Source organism: Antedon mediterranea, chromosome 11 (genome assembly GCF_964355755.1).
Source record: "Antedon mediterranea chromosome 11, ecAntMedi1.1, whole genome shotgun sequence".
In the NCBI taxonomy this organism is placed as follows: domain Eukaryota; kingdom Metazoa; phylum Echinodermata; class Crinoidea; order Comatulida; family Antedonidae; genus Antedon; species Antedon mediterranea.
This window is the reverse complement of record NC_092680.1, coordinates 17,060,487-17,075,288: the sequence shown is the minus strand read 5'-3', so window position 1 is coordinate 17,075,288 and position 14,802 is coordinate 17,060,487. Positions and strand designations below refer to the sequence as shown.

At 36.8% G+C, this 14,802-nt stretch overlaps 1 protein-coding gene and 1 non-coding gene across 2 annotated transcripts; one reads left to right on the top strand and one right to left on the bottom strand.

Moving 5' to 3' along the window:
• Positions 1 to 9,337: 9,337 nt before the first annotated feature.
• On the bottom strand, positions 9,338 to 9,419 carry Trnas-aga (transfer RNA serine (anticodon AGA)). Its single transcript has one exon. It is a non-coding gene; the product is annotated as a tRNA-Ser (tRNA).
• Positions 9,420 to 9,699: 280 nt separating this feature from the next.
• Positions 9,700 to 12,918, top strand: LOC140063097 (centromere protein X-like). The gene is made up of 5 exons (XM_072109531.1): positions 9,700 to 9,743; positions 10,532 to 10,583; positions 11,241 to 11,294; positions 11,987 to 12,075; positions 12,488 to 12,918. Exons 1-5 carry the CDS (start codon positions 9,705 to 9,707, stop codon positions 12,500 to 12,502), a joined length of 249 nt encoding a protein of 82 aa, XP_071965632.1. The 5' UTR covers positions 9,700 to 9,704; the 3' UTR covers positions 12,503 to 12,918.
• The last annotated feature ends 1,884 nt before the right edge of the window (positions 12,919 to 14,802 follow it).

Here is a 14,802-nt window from a genome sequence, read left to right as displayed (position 1 = left end):
TTCATCTTACAATTTGCACTCCAAAACACTGAGGGCGTGATTGTTTTTAGCCGCGATAACTCACTGTTTTATTACCTGTACATGTAATGGTATCAAGATGGGCAAATGGAATAGGCCTCATGAGTTTGGTGTGTTGTGTCAGATCCAGGGTTTCTGAAACGACGAAAACGGATACGTCACAAAATGTGGGACGTATCCGTTTTCGTTATCGTTAGCCTTGCGAAACCTCCTTATATAGTAATAATAAATAGAGGGAGTGGCGAAAACGGTGGCATCCAGTTTAGTTTGAAACAGAGAGATATTGGCTATTACAAATCACTGGTATAAAATCATAATAAACCGTTTGGGGGCGCTAATTGTGTTATGCTTATAAATAGTGCCTTTTTAATGTTTATGTTATGTAAAACTAATAATTCTTGGTGTATTTTTTTTATAATAACATTCGAATACATTAGGCGTATGGGTTGAATCATGGCAAATCCAGAGTCGCCATCTTCTTTGAAATTTTACGTCGAAGGTTGGGCAGTATACGATATCCATATGTCTATCAATATATTACGTTTATCATGTTTTTAAAGCTTGGTTCCCACTAGAACGTAACGCAAGAACGTAAACGCAACGCAAGCGTTTTAACCAATGACAAGCGAGGTTATAGACAGTTAAGCTTGGTTCCCACTAGAACGTAACGCAAGGACGTAAACGCAACGCAAGCGTTTTAACCAGGGAGTTGTTATTATTAATAACAACTCCTTTTAACCAATGACAAGCGAAGTTATAGACAGTTAGCAATCACAAGCGAATAAGCCATCGCTTGTGATTGGTCAATTCACTTGCGTTGCGTTACGTCATTGTGTTGCGTCGCTAGTGGGAACCACGCGCGCTTAATAACAAGTTTAGCAAGTTGTTACGTAATTTGGTGGGGCGGGTGGTGAGCGGATTTGGGAGTATGTGGAGACTAAACGTAATAACAATTAATTATTATTTTAGTTGGTTTGTTTATTTGCATGATTAACAAAGTCATGTTAAAGCTTGAGAGAACACGATGGGATTGATTTTACACCTGACCATTATGAGATTGAACTGTTGTACATGATTCGCCCTTGTGCATTTAAAGTATTGCACAACAAGACCTATGGAGGGCGTACACTGTGGTGACAGACGAACGAACACAATTTCAGTGCAACAAACGATATTTTTCACACTATCTATTCGTATACTGTGATTTGGAATCACAACTACATTTGATTGATTCTTATTAATTACAATTAGCAATTTAACCATCCATACGACGTAATGAATATTGAAATGTATATATTATGATGTATCATGAGTTTTATTTACCTGAAAGTCTTTTAATGTTCATGTTAATTTTGGCTAGCACACTGTTTCTTGAGTTTGAAAAAATACACATTTATACGAGTCATACGAGACAGTCATAAATCATTTACAAACAAGACTAGAAGAAAGTTTAAGCTTGGACACATAGAGGGCGCAGTATTAATCGAATGAATTTCAATGGACTAATCAGCGTCGAGAATACACAAAGCTAATTGATACCAAATTTAAAAGATGTTGAAATTGATCGTGAGATTTTTTTTTTGTGTAAATAGTAATTTAAAAGGTACAGAATACAGAAGATGATAAAACAGTTATTTATCAAGTGTAGACTATTTGATCCGTAACTTGTTAACACTACTAAAGCTTGGTTCCCACTAGAACGTAACGCAAGGACGTAAACGCAACGCAAGCGTTTTAACCAATGACAAGCGAAGTTATAGACAGTCAGCAATCACAAGCGAATAAGCCATCGCTTGTGATTGGTCACTTCTCTTGCGTTGCGTTACGTCCTTGTGTTGCGTCGCTAGTGGGAACCACGCTTTAGGGATTATTAAAAGGATTGTGTAGGCCTATGCAATATATAATTATTTTATACAGCATCGCTTTATATAATTTTTTTTTAAAGAATAATGGCAATTATTATTACGGTATTTATAATGAAACACTTGGTGCGGCGCTGTCTCTCGTGGTGTGGACTTACTTTTACAACGCGTCACAGTTTCCATGCCTAAACTACGCGCGCGTAACGTTACCATAGGGAGGATCGTACACAAAGTTACCAAGGAGGTACGGTGTCAACAAACCTTATCATTCTTTCTAAGCACGCTGGAAAGTAACTTATCTTAGTGATTTCTTAGTTAAATATTCGATAATTATACTCGAAAAGAGATTTTATTTTATTACGATGGCTGAAAATAAACAATCAGTTGATAAACTACAAAAACAAAATGAAGAATATCGCAAAGAAAACGTGAGTAAAGAATGCTTGATTTTAAGAAGGTAGGCTACTGCGTGAAATTTGATAGGAGACAAGAGTGTGCAGAAGTGGTGTTCGATCGTCTTATTGTGCGAACGAGGTGTAACCTATAGTCGGGGTCATAGGCATTTAATGGTTTATTAAGAAGTTTTTTACGATTTTTATCTTATTTATTGATAGGCACGTCCATCCTCTCCATGGTGGCGTCGCTTTGCACGGTTCCGTAGATTCTTTAACCGTCGAAATAGACGACAACAGCAGGTAAGCTAATCGTTTATTCCCGATCACATTGTAATTTAACCATACTAATACATAATTTTGTTTATATTATATATATTTGTTTGTTATCCAGGTTGTTTCCAATGAAGATTCAAATGCCGCTACAACCAGTGGGCCTACTACTGGTCAAGCTGTTGCAAGTACATCGTCAGCAGCTAGATATACCACAGTTGGTAGAATTACTAAGTCTGGTGTTAAATCATTCAGTAGAGTGGAAGAAAATATTCCTGGCTCTGAGAGCCCCGCTGCTCGACACCGTCGAAGGGAAGAACTGAAACGAGAAAGAGAAGTCAGAAAATGGGATGCCCTTCAAGTAGAAATTAGAAACGTAATGGGAGAAGATGATGATTTCTCAATTGGTATTGCGTCATCTAAACGCCCACCATCCGCCAAAGCTGCATCAGTTGGTGCTACCAAAAGCCCTGAACTATCTACTGCTTCGGAGACTTCTTTGGAGGAGAAGATGGACAGCACAGTTTCACAGACATCAACAAGACCTGATGCAGAAACTTCCAATGAAGAAGAGAAGCCAACGAAGAAAAAGAGAGGAAAGCTTAGTGAAGCCTTTAGATTGGCACGTCTCACCAAAAAAGGCAGAAGTAAAAAGGTCAAACCAAAAATGGTTGATGACGAGACACAGACACTCAAAAAAGAGTTGACAGAGAGTGGCACAATGACACGTTCATTTGAAATGGCAGACAAATCAGTAAACACCAAGGAAGTGAAAATGTTGAGCAAATGCGTACAGGCAGAACGCGACGTACGAGCCTCCAACAGCATTGACCACGTATCAGCAAAATTGACAGTTAAGACAGAGAAAACGGAAGACAACGAACAGTTGACAGTGCACACCAACACACTGGATTTCAATGATGACGAAAAAGAGGAATCGTTTGACTCTTTCGAAATAAAGAAAGACATGGAGGAGCTGGAGTATTCCACATATTGGGACAATGTAAGAATGTATTGTGATGACGTCACCAAGAAGGATAAAGACGCTGTAGTACACTTTCTGGAAGATCAAGAGGATCCAAGTGAAGAGTATGATGTAGATGCAAGTCCTCTAACCCACGTCGATCAACAACTTAATTCCATCGTCACTCTCAGCAAATGTTTGATCCAACAGGTTGAGCGAGCAAGATCAGACTGGGCTAGAATTTGTCAGAATCCGGTTCCTGATTGCCATGGCTTGCATCGAGGCGAAGTTCTTGATTTAATCGCCTCAAAGCTTAGGCGTGAATCCAGTCGACGGATGGAAATGGTTTCGTACAACCTGCAGAAAATTAACACGGTTCAAGACCAAATTGACGACGTTCGATTTGATCAGGAGTGCTATATGCGAAGACTACAGAATATTTGTGGTATGACGATCGAGTACAGACGAGCTCCTGTTGTGAAAAAAAATAAACCTAGTGGAAGCGGTCAAAAAACCTTTGTAATTAGAAATAAACATAAATTTCGAAACGTTAGTAGAGTTGCAAGAATCATGGAACCAATAATGGAGGTTGAAGAGCTAGAATAGACAGTGTAACTACGCAGTGAGTAACCTTTTCTAAAAGTGATTGAAAAACATGAATTGAGTGATATTGCATCATAATAACTTAATGCTAAACTCAATGCTAAGTGACCAGCAGTTTGAACTATGATGTTTGCCAAATGTCCCGTGCCTCTGTTGTTTGTCAAAGATCAGAGGGAAGAGCAAAGAACCGAGACTTTTTAAAGTACGAATGGAATAGTCAGTCAGGCGTACAACGAACGTAATAGCCAGACAAACAACGAACGCAATAGTCAAACAAACAGCGAACGCAAATAGTGAGACGTACAACGAAAGCAATAGCCAGACGTAGGCCTACAACGAACTCAATAGCTTGACGAACAACAAACGCAATAGCCAGACGTACACAACGAACGTAGTAGCCAGACGTACAAGGAACACAATAGTCAGACGTACAACGAACGCAATATTATAGTCACACGTCTAACGAACGAAATAGCCAGACGTACAACGAACGCAATAGTCAGACGTACAACGAACGCAATAGTCAAACAAACAACGAACGCAAATAGTGAGACGTACAACGAAAGCAATAGCCAGACGTAGGCCTACAACGAACTCAATAGCCAGACGAACAACGAACGCAATAGCCAGACGTACACAACGAACGTAATGGCCAGACGTACAACGAACGCAATAGTCAGACGTGCAACGAACGCAATATTATATTCACACATCTAACGAACGCAATAGCCAGACGTACAACGAACGCAATAGTCAGACGTACAACGAACGCAATAGTCAGACGTACACAACGAACGTAATGGCCAGACGTACAACGAACGCAATAGTCAGACGTGCAACGAACGCAATATTATAGTCACACATCTAACGAACGCAATAGCCAGACGTACAACGAACGCAATAGTCAGACGTACAACGAACGCAATAGTCAGACGTCCAAAGACCGCAATAGCCAGACGAATAACGAACGCAATAGCCAGACGTACAACGAACGAAATAGTTAGATGTATAACGAACGCAATAATCAGACGTCCAACGAACGCAATAGTCAGACGTACAACGAACGCAATAGTCAGACGTACAACGAAAGCAATAGCCAGACGTGCACAACAAACGCAATAGTCAAACGTACAACGAACTCAATCCAGACGTAGTGATTTCTTAGTTAAATATTCGATAATTATACTCGAAAAGAGATTTTATTTCATTACGATGGCTGAAAGTAAACAATCAGTTGATAAACGACAAAAACAAAATGAAGAATATCGGAAAGAAAACGTGAGTAAAGAATGCTTGATTTTAAGCGATACTTTTAAGAAGGTACTGCGTGAAATTTTATAGAAGACAAGAGTGCGCAGAAGTGGTGTTCGATAGTCTTGTTGTGCAAACGAGGTGTAGCCTAGTCGGGGTCATAGGCATTTAATGGTTTATTAAGAAGTTGTTTTTTACGATTTTTATCTTATTTATTGATAGGCACGTCCATCCTCTCCATGGTGGCGTCGCTTTGCACGGTTTCGTAGATTCTTTAACCGTCGACAACAGCAGGTAAGCAAACCGTTTATTCCCGATCACATTGTAATTTAACCATACTAATACATAATTTTGTTTATATTATATATATTTGTTTGTTATCCAGGTTGTTTCCAATGAAGATTCAAATGCCGCTACAACCAGTGGGCCTACTACTGGTCAAGCTGTTGCAAGTACATCGTCAGCAGCTAGATATACAACAGTTGGTAGAATTACTAAGTCTGGTGTTAAATCATTCAGTAGAGTGGAAGAAAATATTCCTGGCTCTGAGAACCCCGCTGCTCGACGCCGTCGAAGGGAAGAACTGAAACGAGAAAGAGAAGTCAGAAAATGGGATGCCCTTCAAGTAGAAATTAGAAACGTAATGGGAGAAGATGATGATTTCTCAATTGGTATTGCGTCATCTAAACGCCCACCATCCGCCAAAGCTGCATCAGTTGGTGCTACCAAAAGCCCTGAACTATCTACTGCTTCGGAGACTTCTTTGGAGGAGAAGATGGACAGCACAGTTTCACAGACATCAACAGGACCTGATGCAGAAACTTCCAATGAAGAAGAGAAGCCAACGAAGAAAAAGAGAGGAAAGCTTAGTGAAGCCTTTAGATTGGCACGTCTCACCAAAAAAGGCAGAAGTAAAAAGGTCAAACCAAAAATGGTTGATGACGAGACACAGACACTCAAAAAAGAGTTGACAGAGAGTGGCACAATGACACGTTCATTTGAAATGGCAGACAAATCAGTAAACACCAAGGAAGTGAAAATGTTGAGCAAATGCGTACAGGCAGAACGCGACGTACGAGCCTCCAACAGCATTGACCACGTATCAGCAAAATTGACAGTTAAGACAGAGAAAACGGAAGACAACGAACAGTTGACAGTGCACACCAACACACTGGATTTCAATGATGACGAAAAAGAGGAATCGTTTGACTCTTTCGAAATAAAGAAAGACATGGAGGAGCTGGAGTATTCCACATATTGGGACAATGTAAGAATGTATTGTGATGACGTCACCGAGAAGGATAAAGACGCTGTAGTACACTTTCTGGAAGATCAAGAGGATCCAAGTGAAGAGTATGATGTAGATGCAAGTCCTCTAACCCACGTCGATCAACAACTTAATTCCATCGTCACTCTCAGCAAATGTTTGATCCAACAGGTTGAGCGAGCAAGATCAGACTGGGCTAGAATTTGTCAGAATCCGGTTCCTGATTGCCATGGCTTGCATCGAGGCGAAGTTCTTGATTTAATCGCCTCAAAGCTTAGGCGTGAATCCAGTCGACGGATGGAAATGGTTTCGTACAACCTGCAGAAAATTAACACGGTTCAAGACCAAATTGACGACGTTCGATTTGATCAGGATTGCTATATGCGAAGACTACAGAAAATTTGTGGTATGACGGTCGAGTACAGACGGGCTCCTGTTGTGAAAGAAAATAAACCTAGTGGAAGCGGTCAAAAAACCTTTTTAATTAGAAATAAACATAAATTTCGAAACGTTAGTAGAGTTGCAAGAATCATGGAACCAATAATAGAGGTTGAAGAGCTAGAATAGACAGTGTAACTACACAGTGAGTAACCTTTTCTAAAAGTGATTGAAAAACATGAATTGAGTTATATTGCATCATAATAACTTAATGCTAAAACTCAATGCTAAGTGACCAGCAATTTGAACTATTATGTTTGCCAAATGTGCCTCTGTTGTTTGTCAAATATCAGAGGAAAGAGCAAAGAACAGAGACTTTTTAAAGTACGAATGGAATAGTCACAGTCAGGCGTACAACGAAGGCAATAGCCAGCCGTACAACGAACGCAATAGTCAAACAAGCAACGAACGCAAATAGTGAGACGTACAACGAAAGCAATAGCCAGACGTAGGCCTACAACGAACTCAATAGCCAGACGAACAACGAACACAATAGTCAGACGTACAACGAACGCAATATTATAGTCACACGTCTAACGAACGCAATAGCCAGACGTACAACGAACGCAATAGTCAGACGTACAACGAACGCAATAGTCGGACGTTCAAAGACCGCAATAGCCAGACAAACAACGAACGCAATAGTCAGACGTCGTACAATGAACGCAATATTTAGACGTACAACGAACGCACTAGTCAGACGTACAATGAACGAACTAGTCAGACGAACAACGAACGCAATAGTCAGACGTACAATGAACGAACTAGTCAGACGAACAACGAACGCAATAGCCAGACGTACATCGAACGCAATAGTCAGACGTACAACGAACTCAATAGCCAGACGAAGCCTACAACGATCGCAACAGACAGACGTCGTCAACGAACCCAATATAGTTAGCCAGACGTACACAACGAACGCAATAGTCAAGACGAACAACGAACGTAATAGTTAGACGAACAATGAACGCAATAGCCAGACGTCCAACGAACGCAATAGTCAGAAGTACGACGAACACAATAGTCAGGTGTACAACAAACGCAATAGTTAGACGTCCAACGAACTCAATTCTGTATATCTATTAACCAGGGAGTTTACAACTCCCTGTATTAACACTGGGATAAGGCTCCCCACTGGAGATCAAAGCTTTTATAATGGATTTTACTGGTTTCTGTAAAGGCCTATAGGAGTAATATCACCTGTGTGTGAATAAACCTGTCTGTCAAATCATATAAAAACAATTAATGGTGGGGTCTCGTGTGCGTTGAAAATCTATTGTATTATAATAGGCTGAATAATAAATATAATTATATGTAAATCAAAAGGATACTGAAAAAATGACAGTGATGTGGGTATGTGGCTGGATCTCAATGGAGATACAAAATAAAATAGGCAAAAATCCTGCTAAATAATAGGTACAAAACGATAAATAAACAGCCAGAAACATTTGCAGAGCTTTCGGGCAACACTAGCCTTTTATATAAAAGATACCAGAGTGTCCTTCATGTGCGAAATCACGAGGATCTGAAGATTAAAATCATGTATGTATTTTACATTAAGTATATTTCTCCATATAAATAAATAATTATTTCTTATCCATTATTTATTTCTATCAGATAAGTATAATATTTTCTCAATATAGAAATAAGTATTTTCCCCAGAGAACCGTGTCTTCATGGTAAAGCAATCTTTATGATGTGTTCCTTCGGCTTGTGATTACATGTCCACCTCTAACTTAGTTCACCTCTATAGTCCTACTATAATAGATGTACACCCATATCGTACCAGACTACGACGATTGAAAACAAACTTAGGTAAAGCTTGGTTCCCACTAGAACGTAACGCGCAAGGACGTAAACGCAAGCGTTTTAACCAATGACAAGCGAAGTTATAGACAGTTAAGCGTGGTTCCCACTAGCGACGCAACACAATGACGTAACGCAACGCAAGTGAAAAAAAGTCATAAATGACATAATAATTGTTAATATTTTAATAAAATAGAAAATTCCAAAACTCATTTAGATAACTTATGATACTAGCTTTTTTTTTTCCTAATAAAAAGAAATCTTCAGGAAACCAAATCGTAATATGATATAAAGGCTCAAATATAAAATAAACAACTGTTAAAAATTGACACAAAAAAGCATTGTTTGTACCGTTTAGTGGAAGTAAACTTTGAAAGAGAAATGCAATGAATTGCACATAGGAAAAATATAAACACAATTAATGTATTAATGTATAAACATAAAAAATGATTTAAAAAAATTTCGTAGTCGGCAGGATTCGAACCTGCGCGGGGAGACCCCAATAGATTTCTAGTCTATCGCCTTAACCACTCGGCCACGACTACTCATCATAATTTGCTCATCATTGTTTGTTATTGTAGTGTTGACGTTAGATTTTAGAGTATTTTATACTTTTTTTATTTTATAATATATATTATTACCATAATAAAGATATATGAGGATCATTTCGGCATAATGAATATTAGTTAAGAAAAAAGCCACTCTCCGCTGTCTGACCAATCATCGAACGTCAATTATGAGGTAGAAGGTCGGAGAGTGACATCGTTTGACACGAGGCCGGAAGTCAACTACATTGAGAGAGTGCGCGAAACTTTGAAAAGAAAACAAAAATGGCAGACGAAGAAGAGCAGGGTGCAACGTTCAAATTGGTATGTAACATATATGTATGTAACATATAGTGTACCGTCTTATATTTCTAATTTCGTGATGTATTTTCTGGGCCTTTTAAAGCAGCTGTGCACTGTTAATTTGTATAGGCCTATAGAATAGGCCTATAGTAGTAGTAGGCCTAGCTAGGCCTAGGCCTGTAGGCCTAGCCTAGCTAGCTAGGCTAGCATTTCCAGCTTATTAGGCCTAGCCTAGTAGGCTAGGCCTAGTAGCTAAGTAAGTAGCCTAGCTAGGCCTATAGCTAGGCCTACTTAGTACTAGTGGGCCTACTAGCTAGGCCTAGCTAGTTAGTAGGCCCTGCTAGCTCTAGTAGTGTAGTATAGGCCTGGTACTATACTTTTTAGGTCAAAGCCTGCCTACTGCTAAAGGGCCAGGTCTAACAAGGCATAAGACTAAGTTAAGAGGGCCTAGTAGCTAGCTAGGCGAGGCGACTTAACTTAAATTGTACATAAATACGTAAAGACAGGCATCGCCATAGGTGTATTACTAGTATTATACTACTAGGCACACAGCCAGTTTCGAACCTAACTAGTAGTACCTAGTTGCCTACACTAGTAGGCTACCCTAGTTAGGTTATCCTGGTTCAGATCATGTGGAAATTATTAGTATTACCCTGATCTGTTTCAATTTCAGGAAACCAACATACATATAGGCCTAATGATGTAATAAATTGATTCTTATTTAATAGGCTAAGGCTAGGCCAAAGCCATCTCCAGTATCATAATACCAGAGGTCTAAATATCTCTGATAATTTATATTTTTTTTGCAGTCAACAATTGATAAAATTCTACGAATGCACTTTACAGATGGAAAAACAAAATGTAAGTAGGGCCTATACCATTAAATGCCACCAACCAAGGCCATTGAAATTATAAATGAGCGTTCTTGTTTTTTGCGTATGGAATGTATCAAAAAACACACAAGGCATTTAAAAAATGTCCACCCCTCCCCCAACCCACCTCATTTGAAAAGTCCTGTGACTATTCACCATACCATACCCTTAAAATTAAATAAATCTCCTATATAAGTGAATAATTTAAGGTAAGTACTTAAATATTTATCGACTTAAGTGAAATACTTAATATTTAAGGGAAATATGTCACTTAAGTGTGATTGTTGAATACTGCACAGACCTTTAAATGTATGGTTTTGTATCATATGGAGTGTACAACTCAGCTGAGGTCTGAAACTGCCAGTGAACATTGAGTTCAATATGGAAACTCTTGTTACAAGATACAGAAGTAAAATATAATAACCAACCAATCAAATTAATTGAAACAGAGCTGTAAAAGTTTTCCAGTATGAACAGTGCAATGCTACTGTAATTAAAATGAGAACTCACTTTATCCCATGATGATATAAGACCATAAAGTTGTAGGTCTGAACATACACAAAGATTGTTTTAATTAGTCATGGCTAATTGATCTAATACTCTTCTACTTCATAAATAGATTGCACATTTTCTTTCTTCATTATAGTGAGTAATGATGCTGTTAAATTATGTGTTGAATTTCTCAGAATATTTGCAAAAGGTAAAATTAACTCATTTATTTATACACTATAATGCTCTGTCTACACTATCCAACTAGTTTGACAAAAAGTGTGATATGGCCAAATATAGTAGTAATATGACCACTTTTTTTTGTCACATAAAGTTTGATTGTGTAGACAGAGCTTTAATCTTATATTGCCGCATTGAAAAAAACATAATACAACTGGAAAAAGGTAAGACATACATAATCAAATTTTATTTTTACCTTGTTGTTTAAATGATTATTTTTTATTTTATTTTTATTTATTTCATCAAAAATTATAATTTTATTTCATCAAAAATTATAATAATTTTATTTCATCAAAAATTATAATAAAATATAATAAATAATATAATAAATACTACTGTATACTGTCCTACTGTTCTTCTTATTATTTTATGATATACATTGTTGTTATTGTCCCAACTGTTTCAATTGCATTTTGGATGACGAAAGCCAACCATCATGCATAATTCGAAGTGGATGTTTAATGACAACAGTCTCTCGCACAAACCACCATCTTCTTTCATTTCTAAAATGAAGACAATTTAATTTTAAAAGGTGAATGATTTTTGGTGTATTTTTTGACATTTTATTACAATTTTTTGTGCAGTGCACGCACTGTAATTTCCTCTTGTTGTATGATGAATAAATGTTTGAGTTTTGAGTAATTATTGTGATTATTTGAACAGAGGGTGCTGGGAGAAGTGCAGAACAAGCTAGTTCTGAAGGAGCAGCAGTAGTTGATGTACAACATATGGAGAAGATCTTACCACAGTTAGTGAGTACAACCATACCCGTATATCCTCAAGTTATTATCCCACTTCAGGTTTAAACCCACCCACTACTTTATGTCCGATTTCACAAACAGGCATATCCCTGGGTATAGTCCCAGTAATGACATTTGATCTAGATGTAGGCCTTTCTATAGATAGTTTTTAAAAGAATTGCTTGCCAATATTTTTTTTCCCTGAACCAGTCTTTCCCCGGGATAGTCCCTCCACCTAATGTTGGCTCAATTTGTATACAGTACTTACTGTGAATGTACCGTACCATCTAACTGAGCGCTTTGATCATTTTATACTAATTTGGAAAAGCGCTATATAAATAAAATAATAATAATAATAATCAAAGAATTTAAATTCAATTCATTATTTGTTTCTAACTTTCACCTTTGTTGATTAATATTTTAGCTTCTAGATTTTTAACCAGTTCCTAAAGGATAAATAGATGAAGAACATAAATTGACTGAAAAAATAGCAGAACTATCCAGAACCTTCTCCCGTAAAACAGTACAGCATATTATCATGGCAAGTAGGAGCTGCAAATTACACTTTCTTGGTATAAATCCATAATATAATATTCTGCAATGCTGTGTATTAAACAATTTGTAGTAAGATATCCTAATGCGCTGTCTACACTATCAAACTTTATGTGAAAATAAAATGTGATCATATCACTACCATATTTGGGCACATCACTACCATATTTGGGCACATCACTACCATATTTGGGTACTTTGATAGTACGGTAATTTACTATTCATAGTACCCTCTAGTCATTAGTGAAAGAGTCTTTTGAAACATTTGTTATTGAGGTTTAGCTTATCTATTTTGTATCACAAGGCAGGTCAAATGTAGTATAATGTATATATATATATATATAAATAAATAAAACTAGATTTAATTCGTCACTATGACGAATTATAGGTTATATGCATTGATTTAAATAAAGATAATTAATTTTTAAAAGATATATTGATTGATTGATTTTCTCAGAATCTTTAATTATTTATATTATATGATAGGACGCGACCACCATAGCCGGTATCACAATCCGATCAAAGATCCATATGCGTATAATGTCATAAACCACATTTGTTGTTACATAATAATAAAGACATAAGTTAATTTTTATCTAGATTTCATTATAAATCATGTGTATAATCTATACACTAAGAAATAAATTTGAACAAACAATACGGATAATAAAAAAAAAATCTTATTTCGTTTCCCAAGGTGAGACTCGATCTCGGTACCTTGAATGCCATAGACACGAGCACAGACCATCAAGCCATACACCACTGACTAAAAGTTGTAGAAAAATTCCTCCGTGTATTTACTATGCAGTAACCAGTTTGGTGGAAATAGATTATTACATACCGCAATGAATTATAATTTTTTACTATGATGACATCTTTAAAATGTAAACAAATGATGCACTGTCAAACTATATACTTTTAACTTTAATATATGAACTTTGGAAGGAAGAAAGTTAATGTTAAGTTTGTTATTTTGGCCTAAGAAAATGTCATAATTTGTTTGATTGTCGAAATTATTTTTTTTAAATTTAATATGCAATTAATGATGACTTAATCAAGTTTTGTTCTCTTAATTTGATAATAAATCATACATATGATACATACACTTCAAGAAAATGAAATAAAAAATAGGTGTTCCCCTGCATTCTGACGATATATATTAATTTTAAAATTTAGCATATTTTCACCATTTTGTTAACTTATACGTGCGTAGCCAGTCACTTTTGATGTGCCCGTATAACGCAATTTCGAGTTGAAACCTGAACCAAATATGAGGATATTATTAAAGAAAGATTGTAAAACAGAAATCCGGCAAAAAGAGTGCGCATTAACGTTTAACGCGCAGTGCGCGTGCAAAATTGTGCGCACTCATGGCAATTTTTTAAACGCTTAAAATTGCCTGAAACGTACTCTAATTTCATCGAAAATAAATTTTGACAATTTTGAACATTTTAAGCGCGCGTACGCAAGCGTTATATGCGCTACGCACGTAATTTTATTGCCATATGATGAAATATGACCTGAAATTTATGAGTACCAAATTTTGTTTAATTGTGATTCACGCTTGTGAAGATATGATTACAAACGTGATTTCGTAAAATCGCGCGTAGACCGCGTAATTTTTGATTACGCATCGTGAAAATATAACCACATCGATTCCTGGCCATAAGGAATATACTCTGAAAAATTGACTTAGCTAGATTAAACTGATGCCAAGATAATGCACGGACAAAATAGTGCTAAGGAAAGAATAAATAAATAAATAAATAAATAAAGATTTTGACAGAATCAAGAGGTTATATGCATATCATGCATATAACCTAATAACAGCAGAAAACTTGGTTACTTCATTGTTTTAATCACTACAAATTTGTTTCGTACGACCAGCATGTAGCTGGCCGCACTCTTCAGGTGAAATATAAAACATAAGTGACACAGTTGTCTCATAGTGCTTAATAAAAGTGAGTCATCAGGAAGTCGTATACAATAGCCTATTGTTTTAGATAAACTGTTTGGATCTGCAATTTAGTAAGAATTTTTTCCTATGTCTACAAGTAGAGACTAACTTGTTTTTACGGTTCAGTGAGCATAGCTCTGGTTGACATATAATAACATACTTTTCATATATACATAAATTACATCTTTTGTTAATATTTGAGTAAGGTTTGCATTTCTTTATAATTTTCC